General features: G+C 44.8%; 2 protein-coding genes across 9 annotated transcripts in view; one reads left to right on the top strand and one right to left on the bottom strand.

Annotated features, from left to right (window-relative positions):
* Positions 1-18,837, top strand: part of RAB11A (RAB11A, member RAS oncogene family) — a 37,751-nt gene extending 18,914 nt beyond the window's left edge. The window contains exons 2-5 of the mRNA XM_026856044.1: positions 7,816-8,011; positions 8,967-9,160; positions 10,159-10,239; positions 17,122-18,837. Of these exons, the coding sequence (XP_026711845.1) occupies positions 7,816-8,011; positions 8,967-9,160; positions 10,159-10,239; positions 17,122-17,261 (611 nt within the window). The 3' untranslated portion in view covers positions 17,262-18,837. The remainder of the gene's footprint in view (positions 1-7,815; positions 8,012-8,966; positions 9,161-10,158; positions 10,240-17,121) is intronic.
* A 2,617-nt stretch (positions 18,838-21,454) lies between these two features.
* Positions 21,455-27,862, bottom strand: part of MEGF11 (multiple EGF like domains 11) — a 292,920-nt gene continuing 286,512 nt past the window's right edge. For 6 of the 8 annotated variants that reach the window (XM_026856302.1, XM_026856305.1, XM_026856308.1 and 3 more), the window contains 2 exons: positions 24,122-24,328; positions 21,455-23,783 (listed from right to left, as the gene is read on the bottom strand). In XM_026856302.1, the coding sequence (XP_026712103.1) occupies positions 23,623-23,783; positions 24,122-24,328 (368 nt within the window). In that variant the 3' untranslated portion in view covers positions 21,455-23,622. The other 2 variants (XM_026856306.1, XM_026856311.1) reach the window with 1 other exon arrangement.

The following is a 27,862-nucleotide window of genomic DNA, read 5'->3' as shown; positions in this document are numbered from 1 at the left end:
TGTGTGTGTGTGTGTGTGTGTGTGTGTGTGTGTGCGCCGTGGAAAGCTGCGGGGCGGGGGCGGGCGGAGGCCTCCGGCCAGCCCCGTGGCGGCCTTGCCGGTGTGAGGCGGAGGCTGCGCTTCCGAGGGCATCGCCAAGCCTTTGGTCGGGTGTTTCTGGAGCTCCGTCGCCCAGGGTGTGCCGGGCGTCGCTGCCTGATCCGGAGCGTCGCGCCCTCGCCCAAAATGTCAGATTTGGGCAGGTTTTTGTAGCGGTGATTTGGCGTGGCTGTGTCTTGTCCAAGGCTTCTGCTCCGTGAAGGGGCTGAGGTGACGGCCAGCCTGCCGACATGGCGAACAATAATCGTTAACGAGGATAACCAAGGTTGATAAGGACTACTTCCTTTCCTAGCTATAAAATTGTACTATAAAGTGAGTTATATGCTCAGCGTTGGTAGATGATGCAGCTAATTGAATAAAGTAGTAGTATTTGCTGCCTTCTGCATGCTGAGCATTTTGCGAGGGGGGAAGGTAACTGCTGTTTCACACCCAGGGCTCTCGTCTCCTGTCCTGGCACCTCATGCAGCGCCCAGCAGAGAAGGGCAGGAATACCTTGTTTTCCAGGACACGTACCCCTTCAGTCAGCCCCACGCAGCAAGTTGGGTTAAAATGCTGGAGGTTGTAGTTAACTACTCAGTTTTCACTCTCCACAGAGTAAAATACTAGCCTGTTCATAAAGCATGTTGTGTAACATGTTTGGAAATGCTGATGTTTTGAAGTTGACTAGCCAAATTTTCATCCTACTGCAAAAGCAAGCGAAGTATTGTAAAAAGTGGTTGTTTATTGTGAAATGGTATTGTAAATTTAGAGTTATAATTTAGAGTACTGCTTGATATATTGTAATGGTGAGAGGCTCAGTGCTTGTCATCAAGAAACTTAGGAAAACATCAGTGTGTTTTCTGTACTCTGAAGCTCCTGTAATAACTTTGAGAAACAGCTGCTTTTTTGTTGTTGTTGCCCCTTTTTATCCTATGTAGAAAGTGGCATTATTTCTAATTATAAATTAGTCACCTATATTGCTATTAAAATCAAGTCAGGAAGTGCCAAGAAAGGCCTCTTTTGTCAGCGTGCAGAGTTGGCCTTGCTGACCACTACTTTAATCGCATCAAGCAATCTTATTGTAGGTACTTCTTTGTACGAGTTATAAAACCCATACTTTTTCATACAATTCTGTCAATATGCTTATAATTATGTTTTAGCTGAAGAGGCCTGGGAATAACAGTGACGCAGAGTTTGTTGGGAGAGGTCCTATCTTTATTAGATCTGCTTCCTTATATAATTGAGAAATAATAAACTTGGGATTTGGTTATATAGAAAAGTTAGTTTAACTGATTGCCCCTCCTAGAGATTTTTCTGTTTAGTCCAGTTTATAGAAGCTGTTGGGAGTGCAGGGAGTGCTGTGAAAATGGTGTTGTGAAGATGAGTAATTCAGGCTTTGCAAAGCTCAAGTAGACTATGGGAGGTTTATGCCGTGTCACATAACTGGGATTAATGTGGCAGCTGAAATAACAAATGCAGAGTAATAGGAATTGTGGAAACTTTTGTAACTTCCCAGAGGTGATGGTGGTTCTAAACAAGCTGTCACCACTCTGGAATGATCTTGAAATTATTGTGAGTAGATCTCTGAAATGAATGTCTCATTACTGGGCACTGGTCGCAAAGGCAAGTGGTAGGTAAAACCTCTTGGAAGAGGAAATGAGAACTTGCGGGAAACGTTAAGCTGATGTTTGAATCTGGGACATAAGCATCTTGGGGATTGAGGGGAAATGTTGGCAGGACAGGAATACTCATTTTGAAAGGGATATTGTAGAATTGAAAAGATGAAGGGCAGCAAAATAATCAGAAGAGAAACCTAATGGATTCTTATCCTTATACTGAAGCAATGTACAACTTTATCAAAATCAAAACAGTGAGTGATAAGGGCAAGGAAGTATCTGCTCTTTATCACGATTTGATGGATAAGGGATATCTGTAATGCTTCTTTTATTGAGCATCGGGCGAAAACAAAAGGACATAAAGTCCCACAGATGCATATGCAAGTTTTGGAGTGATGCATTGCCATAAATACTGCAAATGGGTTCGAAAGACAGCACAAATTTATAGAGGAAGGAAAATGTCTGTTGGGGTGTTTCAGTGTGTTGGTTACAATGGCAAGTCTGAAGGTATTGCTTGTTTGAAGATACCAGGGTTTGCTGGGACAAAGATTAGCCTGTTCTGTTACACATAAAGTTTCTCAGACATCAGTTCTTGACAGTCAGACTGGATGTTGGTCTATAGGGACATTTAATCCATTAGGACAGTTCTGGGTTTATGGACTTGAAGGGGCATGGTAGGTTGGTGGGATTGAGTTCAGAGCCTGACGGTTTAAAATAATTGGGTGATATTCTTTAGTCTAGCTGTCTTTTACTACTCTAGAGTTAAACTGCCACATGTCTGTTTACATGAGACGTCTGGTTTTGTCCTGTCAGCCACTGATAGCAGCTGTATGTCAGAATCTGGCTGACTCTGCTGGTGGGTGTAAGCTGAGCCCACCTATGCTGCCATGCAATAAAATCACAGTACCTGTTACAAAATACCCCTCTCCTGACTCTGTTTCAACACTTGAGCATATGCTAAAGACTAAGCCTAGCTTGTAAAAAGTTTCTGGTAAATTCCTCTTGTTCGGTTTACATGTGTCTTTGTATTCTTCCACACTTCTTGTTTTTTTGCTGAGAGCAGTGCCTACTGTTCCTAGCACTGCAAATGCAAGACCCATGAAGTCCAGTTTGTAGAAAACTTAACTCTACTTTTAATGGGAGGAAAATACAATGGTGATATAAGGATACTTCTTTGTTACTTAATAAATTGAGCTTGGCTTAAATGCAGGAACTGTTTACTCTTTTTGATTAATGTATTTGCAGTAGATGAGTAGTTATCAAAGTAACCCTCACTTGTAGAAGATATCTTCTGTGTTTTCTATGGACAAAGCTCGAGAGGATTACATCTGCACCTTGACCATGTGGAACTGGATTTGGGGTCAGACTTCTCATTTCTGAACGTGGACGCAGCTTGCGTTGACATTCATTTTAGCTGAAACTGGAGTTTTTCCTAATTATATCTGCTTTCTTCTTTTCATCGTGTTTGTTTTTCCCTTCCTCCAACTTTTCCCTTTCATATTGAGGAAATGCTCTGAAACTGAACAAACTTGTTGGTCTGGGTTTTAGAAAACACTCTTTCTTGTGTGTTTTGTTTAGAGAAATTCATAGAGAAGAGTGGTTGCATGGCACCTATTGTTATTTACAGTGGTAGCAAGCCCTTTGCCTTCGCTGCTTTGGATGTGGAGGCGCTTTTGTATATAATAAATGTGCTGGCTTAGCTATTTTACTAGAGGTGTTTGGAGGCCCAGCTCTATGTTACGTATCGTATGTACAGGTAACGAACAACCCCTACCCCACAGTGCCTTTGAGACACCAGTTCTCCTTGTGACAGAAAACGGGTGAATAAAACGGGGGCACAAGTGCAGGGGGAGTTTAATATAAGACATGATTGTGTTAGGTTTATCACCAGCTGCCTACAAGGTATAGAATCAGGTGGGTCATCTTGTTCATGTTTCCTTTAAACTCCAGCTGAAGTGGGCAGGAAGAGGTGTTCATCAGCAAGTTCTTCTGGGGGTCATGAAGATGTGTCCAGACTCTTTACTGATATGACTCTTAATAGCAGAGCTCATTGCAGAGACTGAGTGGTTTTAGGCACTGTAATTCCATAGAGCTGGTGTATTTGTTTTAAATTGTGTAATATGTGACGGGTAATAACTTTTACCATAGACAATACAAGCCAGTGATGCTGTATTTTCCATTTTCAACCTGATTAGGTTGTCAATAACATATTGCATGAGATAATTAGTGTTCTCTGAAAATTTCAACTAAGTTAAAAGTTTAACTGGAATAAAATCAGGTGAGTTGGAATGTTGGTAAAAAATTAATCCTTTCTTGATGTAGTTCTCTAAATTGCTTTTCATGCAACTTAGGAAATTGAATTCTTATTTTGGTGTTCTACAGAAATAAAACTGGAATTACAGAATGAAATTTATATGGTAGTATGATCTTTTTTTCTTGTTTTTTTTTTTTTCTTCGTTTTTTTCCTCTCCACCAGATGCTTGTCTCAAACCTTTGGAGTGGTTGATGCTGTAGGCAGTCAAATGGATTGATTTAAAGCACGTGGTTGCAAGTATTGAATTGGCACATCACTGAACCAGTAAGAATGACCTGCCTAGTAGTAGTCATTTGGGGCAGGGCGATGACTTTCAGGACGCGCCAATACAAATCTCCCTTGATTGCGAAGCTTTCTAAGGTGCTGCTCCAGTAAGGGAAATGCAAGTCCAAAGAAGGTTATTGATGGAGGTTTTCAAGAATAGGTCTTGTGGCTGAACTTGCTTCAATGTTTCCTCTAGACCTCCCTCCTCTGAGTGCTGATGTCCTAAAGGAATTTGCCGATGATGCAAGATGGGTGGTACAGGGCAAAGTCGGAGTGCAGTGCTGGAAGGGCTGTGTGCTGATGAAGACGGCAGTCCTCCAAATGAGGTGGGATTCAGGATGTGAGGTTTTATGCCTGGGCACCCATAGGAGCTTGGCAAAGTAAAAATTTTCCAACTTAAAGCTAGAAGAATTAGGTCTGATCACAGGCATACTGAGCCATCAAGGTGATATGGTCAGGAAAAGGTAATACCAGCTCCAGGTATGCCTAGTAGAGGTGGAAGTATTAAAATCCCTTATATGTCACAGGGAGGTCCTGTTTAGAATGATGTGTGCAGTTCTCACTGTGTGGAAAAGAAATTCAGAAACTTGTAGAGAAGATGTTTGGGGAAATGGAGAGTCTGTTTATAAGGAAGCATTTGAGAAGCTGGTTTATTTAGCCAGTAGAACAAAGTGAGAGCAGATGTGGTTGCTTTCTGAAAATACCCCAGTGTAAACACCACTGGGAGGAGAAACTAATAAGCTAATGGACAATGCTGGCACATGAACACCACCATCAGCTGACCGCTAATTTCTTCTGAAAATTAGAAGGCAATTTCTAACCATTAGGAGTGAGTTTCTGGAAGAAAAGCCTAATAAAAATGTGTGTGCAGGAACAATTAGCTTTGGAACTAGATAATGTCATTTCCCTCCCAGAAACTGTTTGTCTGGGATAGCTAGAATGGGAGTCAGCCATCTGTGGTCATTCCTACTGTATTTCTATGCTAAGAATATAAACCATGGGAACACTGTGTAGCATAAAATATCAAAATGAAGCAGTTTGATAAAGAGAGCAAACTTAAAATGAATAATACAGTCTTGAGTGGCTGTTAAAGCTGTTACTGTTCATAATTGTATTCAGAGAGTGATACTTGCTCAGACTGACAGAAGTGCAGAAAGTGTGAGGAGTCTTAGGTGCCTGCTGACTTTGCAAGCTGTTCTTGTATCCATGTTCAAGAGGAGCTGCAGTGGCCCAATTAAGTAGAGGAAATAGTTGACCTCAAGGAGGAATATTTTCCCCTTTTAATTGGGACATTAATCTGATGCTGGAAACCATTTGGAATATAAGCAGCGTGGGATTCAGACAAGGTAAGGAAAAAAACCTGGCAGAGGAATTAGTGATCTGTCTATTGTTAAATGACTTAAAGCTGTGCTTTGAAATACACACTGAACAACAAAAGTAAGTTTTGGGGGAATACTGAACAGGTATATGATGCATCCTGTTGGGAAAAGTAAATCTGTTAGAAATCTGTAGGCTGTCTTTCTTGTGTAGAAATGTCATTAGCTGCTGCCAAAGCTAATGCTGGGTGATGGCAGGACTGAGGTAGGTGAAGGGAGCTGAGAGCTTTTGCCTCCTAGGCACTTGTTTGTAACGTCCCAGTGAAGACAAATATGATGTCATATAAAACTGTGGCCTAAACCTGCCAAAATAGTATTGAAGAACTTGCTAATGAAAGAGGAAAGCTATGGCAGTTTGCAGGCTGGTGATGGTGCAATTAGGTGCCCTGTCCCCTGCACAAAGTTTATTAATGGTTCAGCGTCTTCCGTGCCAGCAGAGCTGTTCAGCTGTGTCAGGGCATCCGACACTGAACAGTGCTGACCTGTCATGCAGGAAAGCAGAATCCTATTTGCATTAGTGTATATGCTTGTCACCTACCTGCACTTGTGATCTTCATAAACAGAAGTGGTTAACAGAGCCACTGCTTTATGCAACTTGGGTAGCTCGGCTGGTTGTGTGCTGCGTCAGCTGGCAGAGGAAGCTGGAAAGATGTTTATTTTGATGAAGTGCTCTCCACAAGGCCATGTTTGAAGCTAGCATTTGCTGCAATTTTCATTTTATGGAGGGTGTTTAAAAGGTGCTGCTCTGCCCTTGCAGTCAGAGAAAATCTCATTTTCCAGAATTGTTTTGCATTATTTAAATAGAAGGTGGTGTTCAGAGGGCTGCTGTGTGGTGCAGCAGCAGATGGGAGTATTTGCACTGCTAGACTAAGACTCAGTGGGGGGGGTTTCTCACGTGATTGAAGTGTGTTTGGTGCACTCATTCCTTTCTTGTACCACAGAGAATATTCAACAGTGTGTTGCAGTGTCTTAAATGATGTCTGTTAGTGAGCAAGTATTTATGTTGGTTTTGTTTTTGGTTTTTTTAAACAAGCATAGCCACAGTGATGGGGTTTTTTGTCAGCTGAGCATGTGCTCTTTTGCTTGGACTGGGCTCGATTCATTGCTGAACTTAGAAGTGATCAGCCTTCCTTCTCAAGGATCTTACTTGTCCTCTTTTTTCTTTTGTTTCATTCTGTTACCAGTTTGGTATCTTCGTTAAGGGCATAAGATCGTACTGGGAGGCTCCAGTTGGTGTGAACTCAGGGCTGTGAATGTGTTTCATCCAGTGGCCTGCATCTTGGCAGTGAGTTTTTAGTTACGCTTAAACTTGCACCTTTTAATTCAGCATTACAGGATATTGCAGTGAATCCTCGTGATGCTTTGTAGGAACTGGACTTTAAACCCCTTAACAATCTCTTGTCAAGCGTAGCCAAACCCTTCCAATTAGTTTGCTTGGCACTGGTGCTGTGATGAGTCAGGCTGAGCCAGTGAAGAGGGAGTGGATGGTGGTTCTAATTCTGAGGCCCAGCGATATCCCAGCAGCATTTTAGAGCAGTTTCAAGCTCTGGCGTAGAGTGGTCAGAAGTCACAGCAGCAGTGAGGGACTGTGGAAGCTGTGGCTCAGCTAAACTGCCTATCGGGGTGTTGGTGGTCTTGTGGTTTTTGGTGTTTGGTTCTTTTTTTCCATTGACAAATTTTTCTGCTGCAGTGGGGAACCTCTCTTCTGCAAAGGTACGAAGAGTATAAAATGAAGGCAGAGTCTGCTGCTTGCCCTGTGTTTTGGACTTCTTCAGCAAAACGGGTTTCAGTTGAGTGGTATGGGGTTTTTCGTTTTGGTTTTTAGTTATAGTGTTGTTACAAAGATGTGAAATCCAAATGGTCCCCAACTTTTGCGGTGACAGCCATGTATATTCTTCCTGGAGGAGGAATGTTTTTCTGGGTTGGGCAAAGGAGACTGAAATATAACAAGTAAAAGTTGATTCCAAAGACTGTTCGAACTGCTGGTGAATGCGGCAGCTCTAGTTCTCTAGAAATATCAAGACTTGGACATTAGACCCGTGATGAGAGTGGTGGTTTTGCCATTCTTCTTCATGCACCATTCCAGAAAACAAATGTTTACTGCAGCTGAATGTCAGTGTATTATCTATATCTGGAATCTGATTCTCATATCATTTTTGTCTTGCAGTTGTACTTATTGGAGACTCTGGAGTAGGCAAGAGTAACCTCCTGTCTCGTTTCACTCGCAATGAGTTTAACTTGGAAAGCAAAAGCACCATTGGAGTAGAGTTTGCAACAAGAAGCATTCAAGTTGATGGGAAGACAATAAAGGCTCAGATATGGGACACAGCAGGGCAGGAGCGATACCGAGCTATAACATCAGCGTAAGTGATAGCTTCTGTGGCTGAAGAGAAGCTTTTGCTGAGGAGGTTAATTCTGGGCCCTTCCAATTCCTCAGAAACTGTGAACATGGGGTGTCTGTATTTTATCGTGTAATATCTACAACCTATGGTGGAAGGAAGCTTAAATATTATTCAGCCCTGAAACTTGATATAGTGTGTCCCTGCACATACTGATTTACTTCTCAGTGCTCTCATGATATATAGCTGGAGGCATTTCAAGCCTAGAATGCAAGAGCTTTGAGAGACTCATTTCAATCCAAGCGATTGATAAAGTAATATCAGTGTTCCTGGAGGTTTTATCAGTGGTAACCTAAGACCAGAAACCCTCCTGTAGCAGCAAGGAAAGGCTGCTCACTTTGCATGCTTATTTAATTGAAAAAAACCAACCATAGCAAAAGCAGCTGGATTTCAGTAAAGCTGGAGGTGATTGTGGGGTGGGAGAACACAGCATGTTTCTTTTTGAATGCATTACTCTGTGTGTCTCTGATCTGAAAGGAGACCAGCTGTGGCCTTTTGTGAAGAGTTGATCAGGTTGACATTTTTACAACACAGTGAGTCATTCTAAAGTGTCTATATCACTGGGCTGTGCCCGTACTGCACCCATGGTGATGAGTGGAGGAGGACTTTCAGGAGTGGATCAGAGGTTGAAGGTGACAGTAGCTCCCCATGGATTCAAGGGCTTCATTTTTGGGATACAGGGTTCTCCCTACAAACGTGGGGTTTGGTTTACCCCCCAGACTCTGAGCTGTCCCAGCTGCTCTGGTGATCCTGGGATATAACCCTGGTCTTCACTGTTTCATGTCCCACATAGCCTGCTTCTGGGTGTTTTTTTGAATAGCTGTCTTAGTAATTACTATTTCCCATTATTGCATAGTAACCTATCACTTCTAATCAAGTTGTTTCTTTCTGGTTCTCTAACATGTCTCTTCACCCACAGGTACTATCGCGGAGCTGTAGGGGCATTATTGGTGTATGACATTGCTAAGCACCTTACTTACGAGAATGTAGAGCGATGGTTGAAAGAGCTGAGAGACCATGCTGACAGCAATATTGTAATCATGCTTGTGGGAAACAAGAGTGACTTGCGCCACCTGAGAGCAGTCCCTACAGATGAGGCCAGAGCTTTTGCAGGTTGGTGAACTCAAAATAATTTCCTAATGCTAACTGTGTGGGGAATCTGCCTATGTGGTCTTAGATACAGGAGTAGTCTGCTGGTAGGGAAAAAAAGGAGTGCTGCTGGTGATGTTTCTCAGTGTCACGTAGTGGTGTTTGCTGTTTTTTGATTCAGTCAGAAAGGAAGCCTTGTAGAACAGGCATGCTGATGTGGTTTCAAGAATCAGCCAGAGGCACTTGAAGATTTTTAACCAGGTTTTTTCTCTTGCCTGTGCATTGCTTCTCTCACAATGCTGTGCCTATGGCTTCAGATTTGAGTTTCTTGTATGGTTGGTAGCTCTGCACCTGTATATTGCCTTCTTTGTACCAAGTGATCTGGAGCCCTACAAGACTGCCTGTGGCTGAACAGACTTTCATTAAACCAGCTTTCTGACTCATTACATAATTAAGATCTGCGAAAAATAATTCTAGTTTCTGTAAATCTTGCCTTGTTTTAGGCCAAATTTATTTAATCTGGGAGTGTAGCTGGGTTTCTTGCTTTAAGGCTTCCTGTAGCTGCATTTGCAGGGCTTGTGGCCAGTGAGGATCCCTCTCTGCAGGCTGAGGACTGTCATTCCTCCAGCTGGGCTAGCCCTATTAAATAAGCTGCCATGACATACTAGCAGGTGGGAGGTTGACAAACTTGATGATGTTAAAGAAAATCCAGGAAGCTTCCTCGCACAATTGTTGAAAGTGCAACAAATTCTCACTTTCAGTGATGTGGAAAGATGTGCCTCAGAGTAACACAGCACTGGACTGCTCCCTGTGCTTGGGGATAAGTGTAAATCCTAACATTGGTGTTGAGTGGTGTTGCTTTCAGATCATGTAAGGGGGGGAGAACCCACAACTTCTTACACTTTTTCTTGATACCAGAGTGTCTCATTAGGAAAAATACAAATATCTGGTACAGAAGTTCTTCTGGATGGGAAAGAGATATGTGATGTACCTCTCTAATTATAGTATTTCTGTCCACACAGAGAAGAATGGTTTGTCATTTATTGAGACGTCTGCTTTAGACTCTACAAATGTGGAAGCAGCTTTCCAGACTATTCTGACAGGTGAGTCATCTAGTGCTTTGTGTTTCAAGGGGGAGGGGCAGAAGGCTGCTCAGATATATGACAACTAAGCATTTCTTTGCCTATATAACATTTTGTTATTTAATCATTCTTCAGAGCCATAAGATTTGGAGTCCAGTTTCGAAGTGTCATAGTTGAAAGGCCAGCCTTGAACTCAGGAATGAATCCTTTTTCACTTTGATCTGCCCCAGGTTTCTTCTAGTTAGCCTAGTTAGTGTTTCAGTTTCCAGTTTGTGTATGGTATAGGGAGTGCCCACAACAGAGAATTGTCTCATGCAAGCATTAAGTTAAAACAGCCGTGGTTTATCTGGGGAGAAGTCAGTCTAGTTTGTTTCCATTTTTAATGATGACCATAGCAGTTGCCAAGGGAAAAGGGATGAAAGAGTTGAGATCCTTCCTTTGAACAATACTGCTACTGGTAGTCTGAGACGCAGTGACTCATGAGCAGCAGGGTAGTCACTGTCATTGCATTTCATAGTCTGGCTGGACTTTTGGCCTCTGTAACATGTGATGGCAGGGAGTGCTGCGGTTTTTTTATGCTTTATAAAGTACTTCCTTTTTCTTCAAATCCTTTTTTAGATAGGCAAAACTTGTTAAGACTCTGAGACGTTCAACTACAACTACGTGGGGGACCTTAACTTAACCATAGCTTATAAAGGATAGGGTAGGAATTCACAAATTAGTGTGGAAATCACTGTCATGGGACTTCTACTGCTGTGTACCCAGTCAGCTGTAGCCAGGGCACAGTGGGACAACAGTGGCTTGTGTGGTTTTTGAGCTTTTGTCACTCTAAGCTTTGACAGATGTCTCTCTAAATGTCTAGTCTGGGTCTTCAAAACATCTGAGATGCTCCTCTGGTTTGGTATGACTCTGTTCTAGGTGTGCCAGGCAGTCTCTCTGTTTTCTCTTAGTGCCTCCAATATGTTTCCCAGTTGCAAATTTAAACTCCCTCTTTCCAGTGTAGCATGTGCCAGGCTACGTGATGTGCTTGGTATGAGCAGCAGCCCCACTTCTAAACTGTGTGTCTCTGTTAATCAGATCTCATTGCTGTGACATTGGCATCTAGTTAGTTTTGAAATTTTTTTCCCTTTGTCAGCTCATGTAGACACTCTTTTAATAAGACACCAAAAAGGACTTGTTAGCAATACTGAAACATGCAGATGAGGAGGCAGCTAGGAAGTTATATACTGTAATAAAAGTATAAATTCTGTAGCATTTCTTGAGTTGTTTAAAATGCTTCATGGACACCCTCGCAGTGGAGAGTTGTTAAGCTGCTGGAGTATTACCTGCCTGTGTCTATCTGTTTCTTATCCTTAGTTGTACGAGACCTTGATAGGTTCTGGTTCTATTGTGTTTTTTACAGTAGGTTCCTAAGCAATAGTGCTCTTCTCCATATGTTAGCAAAAAAGTTGTCCATGTTAGATGAGTTAACAGCGCATAGGGATGCTTGTCATCTCACTGCTTCATACAGTGCTGGATCCAGAGCTTGAGCTTGTTTCCTCTTTAGCTGAACCATGTTGTTCCCTTTTAAGTTCAGTGTAGTCATTTGGTTGTAATTCAACATTGCACAAATCAAAGAAGTTATATTAGTTTATACATTACTCCGTATGTGACTAACTACTAATACCATCAGAGGGTGGATGGCTAAGGAGTGGCTGAATGTGATGGTATCTGGGATGCCTGCTGGCTTTCCTGTTTTATTCACCTACCTAAAGGCAGTCCTGTCAAAAATACTCATGAACTTAGGCATGGATTTCTTCAGGAGAAAAACATTTTTATTGTTTACTTGTAACAGCTAAAACCTGACACTTCTTCCTTTATGCATGTGTCCTTGGTAGCCCCTCTCTTCTTGAGAGCACCTAGACTGAATTTTGAGGTCAGATTCTGGCCAAACCTTCTGTGTGAAAGTAGAACAAAGCCTTGTTGCTTGCTCTGTCAGTTTTCAGAGGGAATTGGGAGTCTTGGATGAAGGTTAGTTAATTAACTTTTATACTCGTTCAGCACCAGCACTAATAAAACAGAACTGGAAATATATCAGATGTTGTTTATCCCCTCCCGAAGTGGCTGTTGGGCTGTCATAGCCCATATAAACTGGTCACCTGAGTTTCCCTGTCTCCTGTTGGACCGTTCTGTACTCAGAACGTGATGGGCTGAAGGGGTGGAAAGTTTCCTGCATGCCTTGGGCTGCTGCCTTACTTCCACAGAGCTGTGAGCTCAGACGATATGCTGCTGTTGCCATGGGGAAGCAGTTCACCTCTTGGGCACAGGCTCGGCTGTTTCTTTATCTCTCTTCGCATGCTTCCAACAGTACCTTTTATTCCAGGAGTTATTTTGGATTCTGATTTGTGGAGGTTTGGTGATTTATTTTTTTTTTCCTTTGCTTTAATTTTTCTGTAAGGTAGAGCAGTCTGTAATGGGAGAACAAGTGATTAAAACTTGCCTTCAGTGGACTCTGGCAGATTGTTGAGGCTGTTGCTTTTCCACAAACATCAATGTTCCCTGCATGCTGCTGTGACAGTATTTTGGGTAAAGAGCTCTTCGATATGCGGACAGGATCCTCATTCAGGCGGGGTTGGTTCAGCTGTGGTGGAAGGAACACTTCTGCTGATTAGTGGGCATGTGGCTCGCTCCAGACAGGAGCTCCTGTTTCAGGGAGATAAAGATGAAGTAAATAATGCATTAGCAGCAGGTTGGCTCCATCTTGGCTGTGACTGGCATGCTAAGGACGAATGTTCTGCCAATAAACTTCTTGATAACACTTCACAGCTGGCTTTTTCTGTTAATGATTTGCTTTGAAGGAAAGAAGGGAGCAGTCATCTGAGGAATGTGGTTTTCAGAGTGACCCTGCAGAATCATGGATAGTCTATTTGGCAAGGCTGCCTCCAAGCACAGTGCCTGTGGGTGGAATGCTTGCTGTCCTTTGAAGCTGGTAAAGCCAAGAGGCTTTGCCACAGGCTGTGAGCGGAGGTGGCTGACAGAAAGGGCAGGGTGCTGCTGCTCTAGCTCTGCTGGGATCTGCAGTGCTGGGAGCTGCCCTGCGGAGACATCTCAGCTGCTCCCGACGCCTTTCAGACAGCTGCTTGGAGCTCTCCTGAACAGGGTGTCATGACTAAAGTCTGTAGCAAGATTCCTTTCTTCTCCAGCCCCAGTGAAGCTGCTCTGGCTGGGCCCGTGCTGGAAACTTGAAGAGTACTTCCCTTGAAGTGAAGCAGGGTCTGTGTTAGGCTCATCCACACCTCAATTCTCAGATTAAGCCACTTTGAATAGATGGCTTTGGTCATGGGAAATATGAATCCATTATAGTACAGCCTAAGTGACTGTATGATCTGATGTTGTTACAGGTGGAAGAAAGGGGAGAAAGCTTTTTTTTTTCCTCTCTGTATTACAGAGGACTTTTAGAGGGTTTTTTTTATCTTACATGTAATGGGCTTCCTGTTCTGCTGTGGATTCCAGATGAGGTTTTGGGGACCTTTTCCTTCTGTGGCTTAAAGTAATGGTCCCTGTCCAAATTCTTCCCTGGCAAGATGTCTAAGACTTCAAGGGCTGATTGTTGTGCACACAAAGCTGCTTTGTATCATCTGGCAAGTAGGAGAGACTGGTATTATAATCCTAGCCACTGTGAGCATTCACAGCAGGATAAAGCATCCTTAAAGTAAACCAGAGTCTGCCTCCATTCCCTGCCTGGCTCTGTGCTGTCTCTGTTTTTGTACTGCGCTGCTGTTTCATCTCTTAAGGAATCCTATCTCCAAGGAAACAACATCACAGAGCATTAACGTCAAAAAAATCTAGGGATTTCCTCTTTTGTTAGCTCTGTACACCTGAAAATGAATGAAATGCTAGCGCAGACTGAGCAGCCAAGGACTGGACAAGCTCCTCCTAGGCAGCAGTGTCACTTTTTCCCAGCCCTCTGACTGCACAAGGCCTGTCTCGCACAGTTACTGATTATGCAAGGATGCATTCTGCGGAATGTGCTCTTAATAAGGTCTCATTCAGTTACTAAGCAGAGCGCAGAGTGTAGTGTCTTCATTAAAAAGCACGTGTCTTCATTAGCCTGGTATTTCTCTGTGCCGACCAGTTTCAGTGTAGGCTTTGCTGCTGGGCATTTTGCCCTAGCGAGAGCAGGTTTAAGCTGTTCCCACCTCCCCTTTCACGCCAGCACAGCTGCGTGTGGTGAGAGAGTTTGCAGCTGATCCTGCAAAAGGCAGGTTTTACCCATTTCAGCTTTCAGCTGGGGCAGGACGCTGTGGCTGCATAAAGGTTTGCATTGCAGAGGAGGGAGAAGCAACAGCGAGCCACAAACTTGGGGCTGTGGCAAGTTGATTCAAGCAGCACAGCTGCTAAATGTCGTTGCAGGACTGCTGGGGAGGCTGTGGAAGTATGTTCCCAGAGTCAGAAGGGATAGACCCTTTATCAGCAGAGAAGTCAATGCTCCTTAAGATTGTCTTTAAGGCTTCAGGGCTGTTAAGTGAGGATCTTTGCTGTAAGATGTTATACAGAGGGCACCCTGCTGTGAGTCCTTGCTTACAGGGGTGGAGGAACTGTGTGACAGCTCATGTTGGTGACTTGTATGAACTTCTTCAGGAAGTTCTCTGGTAAACAGAATTGCTGCTGTGGAAGGTGATACTGGAGAGTTTCAGAGATGGCAAGAGTCTTCTGCTGAATGGGAATGGGCAGCCTTCTGCTCTTGAAGATAAACTGGCTGTCCACCCTGAGCTGGGGCAGGGTAGTGGAGCAGAACATGTCCTGAGGAACACAGAGCAGATCTCTTCCAGCCGTGCTCCCCCACCTGCACACACAGGCACTCTGCTGAGCATTGCCTGATCATTGCAGAGTGCCTGCTGCACAGCGAAGCTGATCTTTATCTGTAAATTCCCACATGGGGTTGCAGGTGGCTTTAGAGATCTGATTTTGTGGGATTCACTTCACAAAGTGAAGTTGTTTATATGTAAGACTGAAGAGTGAACTCAAGAAGGGGTGAAATCAGAAAATCCTTTTGTGTCTGCAGCTTGTTTGGTTGCCTTGGTGACTTGATCTGTAACTGAATGTGTATGTAAAATCCATTTTTCTGAGCAGTTTCTCCCTGTCTGAGCTATCCATTTGGAGGCAGATTCTTTCAAAGCACCACTTGCAAAGGTTAATGTTCCTTGCGCAGTCTGTAGACACAGCACAGTATTTACGTGAGAGATTTTTATTTTGCCAGCAGTCCCACGGATGCGTGCAGCTCTGTTCTTCCTCTTCCTGGGGAACACTTGCCCTCTGTTTGTGTTGGCAACTTAAATCAGTGCAGACTTGTTGCATCAAGGTTTTCAAGCCTCATTTGTCAGGGACCCCTTGTAGCTCCTCCATGCCCTCTCTTCCCATTGTCGTAAAAGCAGGCATGGAGCTGCGTGATCAGCCCTTGGCAGTGGAGGGGAACCTCTCTGCACAAGGCTACTTAATTTACAGCACTGAAATGATGTCAGAATGTGCACTAAGCAGCAGCTCGTTAAAATTCTGAACAAAAGCTACTCACTAATGATGAATTTCTGGTAGAAGAGATGTGTCTTGGTTCGGGGTCAGGCGGGGTGTGTGTTTGGACAGTCATTATCCAGCTGATAAGAGACTTCAGCCCTCCAGAAGAACTTGGGCCTTTGATTTCTTTGGCCACAGTTTGTGAGCTGTGTTCTTCCCTGCTCTGCTCTGCGGGAGGAGCGAGGTGCAAACACCCTCCTTCAGCCTGGGCTTAGCTGAAACCTCAGGGCAGAGCATGCAAATCAACTGTGAGCATCCCCTCCTTTCTCTCTGGGCTCTGCTGCTTGGCAGTGCTGGGGTATTTGTTGCCAGCAGGCTTTTCCATCGTGCAAAGTAGATGATGCGATGATGTTTCAGTCGGCTTTTTGCTGAATCTGAAACACTTTCAAACTATTTTTGTTAAACTTTAGCAATCTTACTCAAACCCCCCTCCCCCCAAATCTTCAATGGTTTTTAAAACTCAAATTTGCAAGTGAGTTCCCCATGTTCTATTTTTGGTATCCTTTATTTCCTTTAGGGGGGTTGAAGTGCTACAAGTGCCATACTCTGTGCAGCTGAAGTGCTTTTGTAGCTACTGTGAGTTTGTACAGCATGTGCCATCGGCCAGTAACAAATCCCAGGAAGCTGGGAAGTCTCCTGGTGCAGGTGTGGAGCATTCCCCTCCTGGCAGCGTGCTGGGGAAGGCACAGGAGGAGTTTAACCCAGTGCTCTCTGATTTATGCTGGGATTTCTTCATCTGAAGTCCACATTTCTTCTCCATAATTTTGAAGCTTACTTACACTAACAGAAATTTTTGTAAAGGGATTTGTGTGCTGCTTAAGGGGCTGAGTCTTCCCTTTTGGGCCCCAGTCAACCTTTTCTGAAGATTTAAAACTACTTGGACAGTAGGCAAGGTATTGTACGTGATAGGCATGCTGAGAGAGAAGAAACTGCCCTCACAGTCCTATCAGGGAGAGATGTTTTGAGTGGTTCTTTTTAATCCTGCTGTTGTCTGTGGATACATCAGTAAACATGCGACCACTGTCCTCAGAGCCTGAAGAACCATCAGAAGGAATCGATGTGACACATAGTTTCTGATTCCTAGCAAAAAAAATATTGTGAATTCTGTCCATTTATAACTCTTATCTCAAAGGAAGTAAAACAGTGGTTGAACTAATTTCTTCCTCAAAAATGTTTTTCTGAATACAGAAAGCCTCACAGCTGAACTTCTTGTGAAAGCTTCCATGCATTACCTATATATTTCCAAGACTATGGGAGATCTTTGTATATCTATGCCTAGTTTTCTCCAGGTTTAACTTCCTAATCATGTTTTGCTGGTGTACACGTAATGACTAGCTCTTTCTCACCTTCCAGAGATCTATCGTATTGTTTCCCAGAAGCAAATGTCCGACAGACGTGAAAACGATATGTCTCCAAGCAACAACGTGGTTCCCATTCATGTCCCTCCAACCACTGAAAACAAACCAAAGATGCAGTGCTGTCAGAATATATAGAATTGTTCACTCTTTCCTAAAAGGCTGTGTATATTCCCCAGGTCCAAGATTTAAATATATTTGTAATTCTCGTGGTTACTTTCTTGTGTTTAGTTACTGCTTATTCCTTCTGAATTTCTCCATGTCTTAACCACTTTGATTTCAGTGTTTATAAATCTATTGCTTCTATGTGGCTGCAGTATTTTCCCAACACCAACTTGTCGGTTTGGGTTCAGCAAATTATTTGGATCTGAGCTGATCTTTTTCCAACAGGATGCCCGCTAGTCAGAGCACAGATGCCTTCAGTGAGCAATTGAAGATGTTATTCTGCTCCTTGCAAAACAATTACTGTCAGGTTAACTAGGAAAATATCTCTGGGCAGGATAATCTTTCCTTGTCTTAAGGTGGTGTATACTGCATCTAAAGCTTGATGAAATGCCCGTTGCTCTGAAGTGCAATTTTAATGTAAGTTAAATGTTTTTGGCTACATCTTCAGATTGTCAAGTTAAGGATTTTTTAATAGAATATTATGGGGGAGAAAAGAGAATTTCTTGCAAACAAGCAGCAGGGTTCTTGCTACCTGTGAATGCGCTTTTGTGGTTTGGCACCTGCTGCAGAGGAGGTTGTGAGGTGAGGCAGAGCGGCTGGGAGGATGCTGGTGGGCCCTCTTATGAAGAAAGCAAACGCACAAGCTGCGTAACTGGTGACGGGTCACTCTGACACTGGAACCTGCAGCATGGTTTTGTGCTGCCCGAGACTTGGCCTCTGCAGTGCGGGTGGTATCAGGATTTGAGGATGCCTGTTTTCTTTCACAGTACACAGACTTGAAGGGTGTTGTCACGTATTATATATCACATTTATTAATCCATGCCACGTATATTAATATATTCAAATGCTTGAGTTGATGAATCAATAACTTTCACAACCTGGTCTTAGTTTGCAGTTCCGTTTCATCCAGTATTTTTAAATTATTCCAGTAGTTTGGTGTATGTTCTTTAACAAGAACATCTGGAGTAGTTTTCTTGCTGGATGCCTTCCTTCAGTGGCCTGTTGCTCTGTACAAATCATCTGTTTGATTCGCTTGTTCAGGGATACGTGAACGTGCCTTCTGTCACTGCACTCGCTGCATCTCACCCCGTCTGTGCTGTTCCCAACACCTCATTAATGCTGAGATTTGGAGGCTATATGCACTGAATTTCCACGGTGTTTAAAAGAACTGTTCATTGTATAAATGCCTGCAATTCTTTATACAATTATAGGGAAGGAATTGATTGCAGGGAATGTTTCTCAAACTCTGATATGACCCGCTTGGAACATCCAGATCTGGGCAGGCGCTACCAGCTGCGTTTCGTACTCAACCTTTCTGTCTTGCGGTGCTCATGATGTGTAAGGCACACGGAAGGCATTGCTGTAGTTGGTCATTTGTTCTTTTTAATCCATTTCTCCTCCTAGTATTAGTTCTGAAGATGCTATTTTGATCTGTTTGTAAATTACTTTGTATTTTATGCATGTACTGTACCTTGATTCATTATTTTTTTAGATTGATTTAAAATATATTCATCCATGATTCTAATAAAGAATTACAGGGGACGACTCAGTATGGTGTTGGGTGCACTTTCTGGGGGAATGGGGTTTGAGCTGCATATTTTTACTTAACTGGTAGCTAGAAAGCTTCTTGGAACAGGCAGTGAGAAGAAGCTGAAGTGGAAGTACCCCCAGAGAAGGAACTGAAAGGGTCGTGTAACACAGTTGCTGCCTTCACTCAGAGCAACCTGCAGCTTTCTGGGGCTGCTGCAGGTCATGACCAATGACTGTTTGGCAGCTTCAGGAAGCTTTTATGCTCTGAAAAGTCTGTGGGTTCACTCTAGTCAAAGCTCTGAATAGCTTTTACAAACCTGTTTCTTGTTTGGTTTGTTTTTGTTTTTTTTTCCCCCCACATAGCCACAGTAAGAGTATCTGGTGGGACATCGAACTACTGCCTTCTACAGCAAATGATTTCAGCTTTTTGATCCCTTTGGTATCCTGGGCTGTGTCCCTGGCAGGCTTGGGACAGAGCACAGTGGGGGCAGCATTGGTGGCTCTGGAGACAAAGGCAATTTAGGGCCTTTTAGGGCCTTTTAGGGCTGAAGGAGAGTGGGGATGAAGTGTAAGTCTGGGCCCTTGCTCTGGGAGCTGCTCTCATGGCACTTTCTCTGGCCAGACTGGAGTATATTTGGAATTAAGCAAATTACTGGGGCAGCCAAGTTCTAAATTTGTCAGCTGGAAATGCAGGATGAATTTCACTTTGCTTCCTTTTCTGCCTCTCGTAAGCAGGCAGCTCCATTCAGCTGTTGCATCAGGTTTGGATTTCACATGGTTTTACACAAGACGTTTCCTTCTGCAGCAAACGTGGCTGCAGCGAAGCCTGTGGGAGCGCAAATAAATCGCTGTCAGAGGCCAGGGCCGTCCCCATGCCATGCAGAGTTTGTGTGTGTGTGCATGTGCTTCTTCCTTCACCTGGCAGCAAATGGTGCTGTGTTTGGGTCCTGGGCAGCTGTGAAATGGCTGCAGGTGCTGTTACAAAAAGAACCAACTTTTTTTTTTTTTTTCCCCCACTAGAACTTTAACCATAAACAGGCCTTAGAAAGGCCATGCAAAACCTGATTTTGTACTTAGGAACTGCTCTAATGTGGAACATCAAATTTTCATGCAAGAGTTGGCAAAGCCTTCCTAAGTAATCACCTTCCAAAGCAAAATCAAATGGTGGGTGTACGGAGAGGTAATTTCTGACCTGTTAAAGCCTTTGCCTGGGGTTTGTGGTTTTGTGCTGCTTGTTCCTGACTAAGCCCGGTGGTGCTTGGCCAGCAGATCGGGCTGGGTGACACTCCTGGGACAAGAAGGTACTTCACAAAGTGCTTTGAGAGAGACAATGCAAAACACTGTTCCATCTGAACACTGACCCAACAGGGTATTGTTCCTGTTCAGCTGCTGATTAATCATTCTTTGTCTGTAATTGGCATTACTTCTGTCCTGAAGTGTCTTTTCTCTGCTAACAGGAGACAACTGATTATAACAGAGGCTGCTCTGGGGCCCTGAAATGAGCTCTCTGAGTTTCTGGGAACTCCGTATAATACTGCAAGATTGGCTTTACTTGCCAAAAGCTTTTGCTGTCATTTACATATTTCAAAGTCCCAACCTTACCAACTAGGAAGCTGTTCAGTGAGCATGAGTGGTTCTTGTTTGATGGGAGTTGAGGTTCTGACTCTTAAGCAGAAAGGACAGGGGATTGTTCTGATTTAAAGACATTTTTATTAAGCTAGAATTACTTATTCCATCAGTTCAAACCTGATGAATTTCCAGCCTTAAATAGCTTATTGAGCGTGGCTTGTCAAATAAGAAGATTACATGCTGGGCTTTAGTTAACAAGATTTTTAGAAATACGAAGCGCAAATATTGAAGGAGCTTCAGCCTGTAGCGGTCCACTGCATTGTCTGGGGGTCGTTAATTCTGAAGGTGTTTCTGCTGCCAATCTGTGCTGGCGATTTATTGATGAGGCTCCCGGGAGCGCTGTCAGACCCGCCGAGGCGGTTGCTGAGTGTCCCGTCTCTCACTGCTGGCTGCGGGAGGGCAGCGGCGCTGGCCTGGCTCCTCCAGGGCTGCTCCTGGCATGGAGCGCTGCCACGGCACCCCTGGCAAACCAGGGAGACCCTGGCGTCGGCGCTTCTCCCCGCTGCTCGCTGTAGGAGTGCCGGAGCTCGTCCAGGGGCCTCTCTGCATCACGGGAGGGCTCGCTCAGACCCGCTGAGGTTAAACTGCTGAGGAGCTGTGATAAAGGTGCACACAGAGCCAGTTAGGTTTTGGCTTAAAGCGAGGCCTTACTCGAACTGAACTCCATGTTACAGTCTGCATTACAGCATTGTGTTTTCTGAGAAATCCTGCAACTTCTGGCTCGTAAACCTGGCGCCTGTGGGGTTTTTATGTTGGATGGGGACAACCCCTTTGTGGCCAGCCCCATCACCCGGCGAACTCGGACCTGAACATGGGCTGGAAGTGTTAGTCTTTGAATGAGTAGTTTGAGAAATACACACTGAGAGAAATTCAATTTATTTTGTACAAGGTAGAATACCTTTGCACAGTGAACAAATATATTACAAATCTGTCTTGCCTTAGAAAAGTATTGCCATTTTGGTGCCTATTTTCTACGGTAATGCTAATATACAAGAAGGTACTTTTTGTTTGTTTGTTTTTTATGTTGGTTTGTTTTTCCTGTTAAGCTCTTTGCATCCATTGCATTTGGTTTGAAAGTCCAGCTTTGAAAAAAAACAACCAAAAACTGAACACATCTCTGCTCTCTGGAGTCTCATCGCAAACTTTAGAGCAACTCACACAAATATCGGTCAGGGTGGCAGCTGAGACTGCTTGTGCTAGGTGTCAAGGTGGGTCTCTAACAAGAGTGTGCCTTATCGAGCTGCCTTTCTTTTCATATTTTTGAGGTAAGTCTTTCTATTCACATACATAAAATATATTCCTACTGGCCCTACAAAATAATTGTCTACTTACATCTCAAATAAGGCTTTCCTGGAAAATAAAATTCCTATTGCTGATCAGTCATTGCCCCCATGCACACATGCAGCATTCGTGTAACTACTGATGCATTATCCTGCAACGTGAAGATCTGCTGCTCTGGAAGCCTGGGGGCCCCCTGGGCTCCCCTCGCCCGTCTAACTTTGCGCAGAGTTTCGGAGCCGCCTGCCCACCCACCAGGCTCCCAGCTCCTCCAGCAGCGCCTCCCTGGGGCTCCCCATGCCCCGACATGGGCCTGCTGCTGCCGGGCTGCCACGGCTCCGGCTCCGCCGTGCCAGGGGCTGACTCCCCGGGGTGAGGGCTGGGCCCCACCACTTGCCCCGAATGCTCCGGAGCCGGGATCAAGCCGCTGCCTCCAAGGTGGAAGGCTCCTCTTACCAGTCCCCTAGACCAGCAGGTTAGGCGAGCAATCGTACTTTGAGTGACTGATTGGTGCTGGTTTTGTTCTCTTCTACTTCCATCAGAATGGCAAATGTGCAACAGAAAGGTTTGGGTTTTTTTTTTTTATATTTAAGAGGCAATCAACTTGCTACTTCCACGTTTGCCTAATAAAATTACATACTTAGAATCAATACTATTTCATGCTCAAAATCTACAAGGAACTGCTTAACGGCAAGTATTCTACTTTCTAGGTCAATAAAGACTACCAAAAAAAAAAAAATCATGGTGGCTTAGTCCAAAACTTTACCGTGGGCCAATCCCTTGATAATTACTTCACAAACAGCTGCTGAAAAAGAAAACCCAGTTTCAGCTCAATTTAATGACATTTCAGGTAGAATCATCAATGGATAAAGTTGCACTACATGGTAATGCACATCAAATTAAAGGGTGTCATAAATGGCATGCTGTTAAGTGAATCATGATGGGATGGTTTGTAAAGATGGTCAAGAGAAGCCGACGTGTCAGCTTGAGGAAAGGAAACCAAACCAGGGTTAGTCTGTGTGAACCTGCAGTGTCCCAGGGAAGTAAATGAAGCTGCATCAGTTTACACTGCTTGACAAATCCAGTGCTTTTATCTAACAAAATAGAAGCTGTATAAGGAAAATTAAAGCCTATCTGTGCCAAACAAAGTTCTTTATAGCTTGTTAAAAGTGTGGTAAGCTGGGTGTGAGACTCATTGTTGAAACTCAAGTCCTTAGCAAAGATGAGTGGATGTTTGCCAAGATAATACCTTCTAAAAACTGCACAGAATGTGTCTGTGTTAATATTCCTCAACTCAAATACTCTGGTGCTGAATATAAAGATGAACATCTCAGTGCTAATTGCCAAGCACGATCTGCACAGGTTGCACATGGTGAGGGCAGCAGTGAATGAGGTTTCCAGACAGTGAAACGACAAGTTTCCCTGCTTTCGTTCAGAAAAATGTCCATTTCCATGACAAAGATGTAAAATACATTCCAGCGTATTCCTAGTCACCTTGTTCCTAAGAGTAAAAGGTTTCTTGATTCAGTTGGTAGAAATGTACATCTATAAGTCCTTCTACTTAGCATGTTTTTGTGTTTTATTTTACAGCAAAGCCAGGGTTAGAATACACATCACGGAGAGTTTTGCCTGGAGCATGTAGACGCCTTCCTGGGGTGATGTACTCCAGTCACACGTGGAGGAGGTTCTCGTTAGTTCCTGTTACCCATATAAAAATGTTTTATAAATAACATCATGCAGCAGCAGTTGGCCCAAGCTGATGTTGTGTTATGTTAGGTCCTTGCGTAAGACAGTCTGAAGTCCCGTCAACATCCTGCAGCGCAGAAAAGGATTGTCTTCTCTTTTGCTTCCTCAAAGTTTGTGTTTGCAGCACAGTGCACCAGGGAAGTTCATCCCTTTAAGACTGCTTGTCCCAAGATGGCCCGTGCGTTGGGCTGTGCCTTACAGGGAGGAGGTCGTAGTGACTAGGAATGTGACTGTTCCTAGGCAGGTCGTATGGATTTTGGAGGTAACTGGCACTCCGACCACGGGTGTCTTGGACCACGCTGACGGTGGGCTCTGGAGAAGCAAAGAAAACTGGGTTACGGTAACTAGCAGCACTCCCAAAACTAGTTGTATTTTGTCACAAGCACAGAACATCAGCTTCCCAAACCATCTCTTCCCCTCGCAGCTTTACGGGCAGAGTGTGGGGCAGAGCAGGGAGAAAACCACCAAAGAGATCCGAGGGCAGGTAGCCCTGCAGATAATGTCTTCAAAAGAGCAGCGCTTTCCAAATCTGGCAGTATTGACAAGCCCGTGTGCTACTTGTGTTGGGAAAGGGGAAAAAAAAAATAATCAGCACCTACAATAAAAACACCAACAGTTGGAACAGCCCTTCTGCCGCCCACCCCACTTACCAACTTCATAGATGTTCTTATTGGCTGTCGATGAAGTTGGCATTTCTGAATATGGGGACTCCCTGTGACCAGGTGATTTCATTTCCACGTAGCTGCTTTCGGAGTGTTTGCATGTTAAAATGGGGGGGTCTTTAATGGTGGCGTATGGGTTTTCACTGCTGTTCAGAGAACAAGTGCTGGAGCTGCACACAGATTCTTTCATATAATCTGCAAAACAAGAGTGGAGTGTGCGTGTTAGAGTTGTTAGCTTGCTTAGGTTAATTAGAGCTGAACCTCTGCAGGAAGGGTGGGGGGGACAAGGGCCAGGGGGGTAAGGAAGATCCTTGAAGCATCCAGCACAGACACCCGGCGCTTGTGCTCTGGGTGTGTCCAGACCATTGCATCCACAACTCACTAGCAGGAAAGAAATAAAAACCTGCTCAATACCGAAGGTTTTCCTGTAAAAGGTTCTAGTTATCATTTACTGCAATATTTAATTGGAGGTGGCAATCCTTTCCTTCCCTCCCCCTTATTCCTAAGGAGCTACGTTTTAATCCCGCTCCGCCTGCCCCACAGACCCATGCACGCGGCCGTGGTGAGGCGGCTCTGCAGGCAGGACCTTCTGCTGGTCCCTGGCCTGCTGGGCCAGCTACAGGGTTAGTGTCCCGGGGGCTCTGGCCAACATCAAATGCCATATGTTTGAATGCAAAACATTTCTAGCAGGCTTAGAACTGCATCAGTGCAGCGCATGCACGTGTGTCCCCTGAGACCTCCGGTTTCTGGGGCTATCCAGCTCCAGGAGAAACCTCTTCATCTTCCCGCTGCCATTAAGACTGGGAGGAGGCTGCTCCTGCTAGCAGGGAATGCTTGGGTTTCCTCAGAGGGGGGACGACAAGCCTCCATCTGAACCTCGCTTTTGCTTGGCTATTTTTTTTTTTTCCCCCTCCGTTGCTGCAGATATCTACTGCTCCTCTCCCCTAGGCTGGAGAAAACAGGAGATGGTGACGGAGGAGGTGCTACATGGGGAGAACAAGGTTGGTGTGTGAGTTGTAACCACCCGTCTCCCCTGGCGGTGACCCTGGCTGGGATAGGCCAGCCTGCTGCAAGGTACAGTGCCAGTCTTGCTTTAAAAATAAAAAAAAAACAATAAGAGAATAAATAGGTCTTAACATTGACATTCAAGAACGTGCCATTGCTGCTGTGTGCATCCTGCTGGGCAGTGCCATTAATTTAGAATTAGAGCGATGCAATGAAAGATGAGGCATTTTCTTGTGCTGGGTTACAGTACAAAGGCAGATCCTGGTATATATGAAATACTCCCGGTGAAATAGCGGGACTTGCAAAATAGCTGCAATCCCAGCTGCCCCCGCTATCTAGTATGGGAGACAAAAAGAGAAATTCAGGTTAAGAAATAGACAGACAACAAGATATCGCTTCTCCTTTACAAACCTCGTCTCTGTGCCTAGCCGCCCCATCCTGCTCACTCACTGCTCAGGTTTGCCTCGCTCTGTGGTGCGATTCTCCCTCTGTCAGCTCTGGGTTGTGTCTGTGTGTCTCTGTGTGTCTGCGTGTCCATCAGCCCATGGGCCTGGTGCCCTTCGTCTTGGCTCAGCTGGGCATAGCCCTGAGTGGCCGGCAGCCCGAGCAAGGTGTCAGGTCGTGCCCTGCGGCCTGCAGCAAGATATCGCGTTTCTGTGCTCCGATTTCAGTGATATGAGCAAATCTGGAGAGTTCTCAGCTCTCAGGGTGAATGAAACCAGCTTGGTAGGAAGCCCCACTGCAAAGCAAAGCAGCTGGACCATGCTGGGACCATCAGGGACGTGAGGGCTGGCAGAGGGCCTGGCACCAGTGCAATAAAATTAAGAAATTTGTCTGACTTCATCCTCGGTGTTTTGGTACATCACAGGAGATGGGACCCAAAGAAATGCAAATATTCCCCAGCTGCTAGTAGCAGGGTTTGGCCCTCCAGCTTCACCAGCCCCATCCCAGTACAAGCAGGTGGGTGAAAATCTGTCCCGTCCTGTCCCTCTAATGAGCAAGACCGAAGGGTTCCGCACATGATCCAGCTCAGCATTATTAGCTTTTGCTATGAACATGACTTTAATTAAGGTGCCATGCAGTCTAGGTTCCATCAGTGTTTAAAGGTGAGGAGACAAATAATAAATTTTATTTATATATTTATAATATAAATATATATTTATATATTTATATATACTGTAATAAAATTTAAAACTTTAGGCTAAAATACCTGTGCTGGGCGAACTGTCTCATGTGGGGAAGAAACTGAAAGCTCTGGGCACTGCAGGAGCACTCACCGTTTCAGGGACGTAACCCCAATGAGGGGGAGAGACTCGGCCCTGAGGCTTTTATTTCCTCCTTAGTCAAAAAAAGGCTCAGCTCTACCCGCCAGCAAGTTACAGCTTCTGCTGGCTTTGAGGAGTACATAGTGCTCGTCAGGAGAGCCTGGGCAGCCTTCCATCAGCCAGCTATAAATCTGGGGGCGCGAGGACAGGAGGACAGTGGCAAACTTGCTTCTCTGCCTCAAGCCGTGCTGCTCCTGGGGCAGAAGGCAGGAGCTCACAGAAGGCGTCACCGTGAGCAGGTGCCTGTGGCGCTCGGAGCGTGCGAGGGCGAGCGGACAAAGCGAGCTCCACGTGCGAGTGTGAGGCTGCCAGCGCCCTGAGAGTCCCCTACAAAGCACTCCCTGTCAGCACCATGGCTGGGAGGGGACAAATCAAACCAGAGCTGGGTTTAGATTCATAAAATGCCAATTATAAAAGACTGCTGGCTGCTACTGTGAAAAGGGGGAAGAGCAAGCAGTCCCTGTCCTGCGGTGCTGTAGCAGGCAGGTGAATAGCTGCGTGGGTCAGTGCTGGTTTATGGAAGTGGGCACATCAGAGCAAGCTGGCATAGGCCAAAATCCCAGCACATCGTATGTTTTATTACATCCAGCTCAGCTACTTTTATCTTCCTAAGCTAAAATTCACCTGTACTGCTGCTAGGGCTGACACTACCCCCAGGCAGGTGTCCCTCAGGCTGTAGCTGCAGCACCAGCCCTTCCTGTCCCAGGACCCTGTCAGCAAATACCAGTGAAATACCACTTGGGCTGCCCAGACTCATTTGGCCTTTCCCAAGAATTGCCTTTTCCCAGAAGAAATTGAGAAACAGCAGGCCTAAGAGCCGATTCCCGCTGACGTAAATGGGAACACTGTGACTAGCTGGGGATTAGCCCCTTCGCTCTAGATACAGTATAATTTACGGAGCACCAGCGTATGTTCGGTAATGTGCTATACACCAGGGAGTCATTAGCCCACAAGACACATTATGCACAAGATCGTGGAGAGTTTAACTCTAAAGGATGTAGACGCATCTGAGTTACTTCGTTATTGAGGTAATTTGGGGATAATTAAAAAGTCTGGCATCGATTGTCAAATTTCATTTCCTGACTTAAATTTCACCCAGAACAAATGTATTTAGAAATTCTCAGCCCATTCACCCTGCAGGCCATGTGTGAGCTCTGGCGAGGCCGCCTCATCATCTTCCCGGGGCCCACAGGCTCTGGGGAGGTGCAGAGCCCAGCCCGACCCATGGCACTGCCACCAGCAGCACGGGCACTGGCTGCAAGTGCTTGATCAGCTGGACACTAGAGAAATATGGGGAATATGCTCTAATTTTGAAGTTCCCGTCTTCTGTGTTGCCTGGATACCAATCACCAGACCTTTGAAGGTTTTATTTTTATTACCAGGGACTGGAAATGTACTT

Source organism: Athene cunicularia, assembly GCF_003259725.1.
Source record: "Athene cunicularia isolate RWA chromosome 10 unlocalized genomic scaffold, athCun1 chr10_part1, whole genome shotgun sequence".
Lineage (NCBI taxonomy): Eukaryota > Metazoa > Chordata > Aves > Strigiformes > Strigidae > Athene > Athene cunicularia.
The sequence above is the reverse complement of the archived record's forward strand: the minus strand, read 5'-3'. Positions and strand labels throughout refer to the sequence as shown.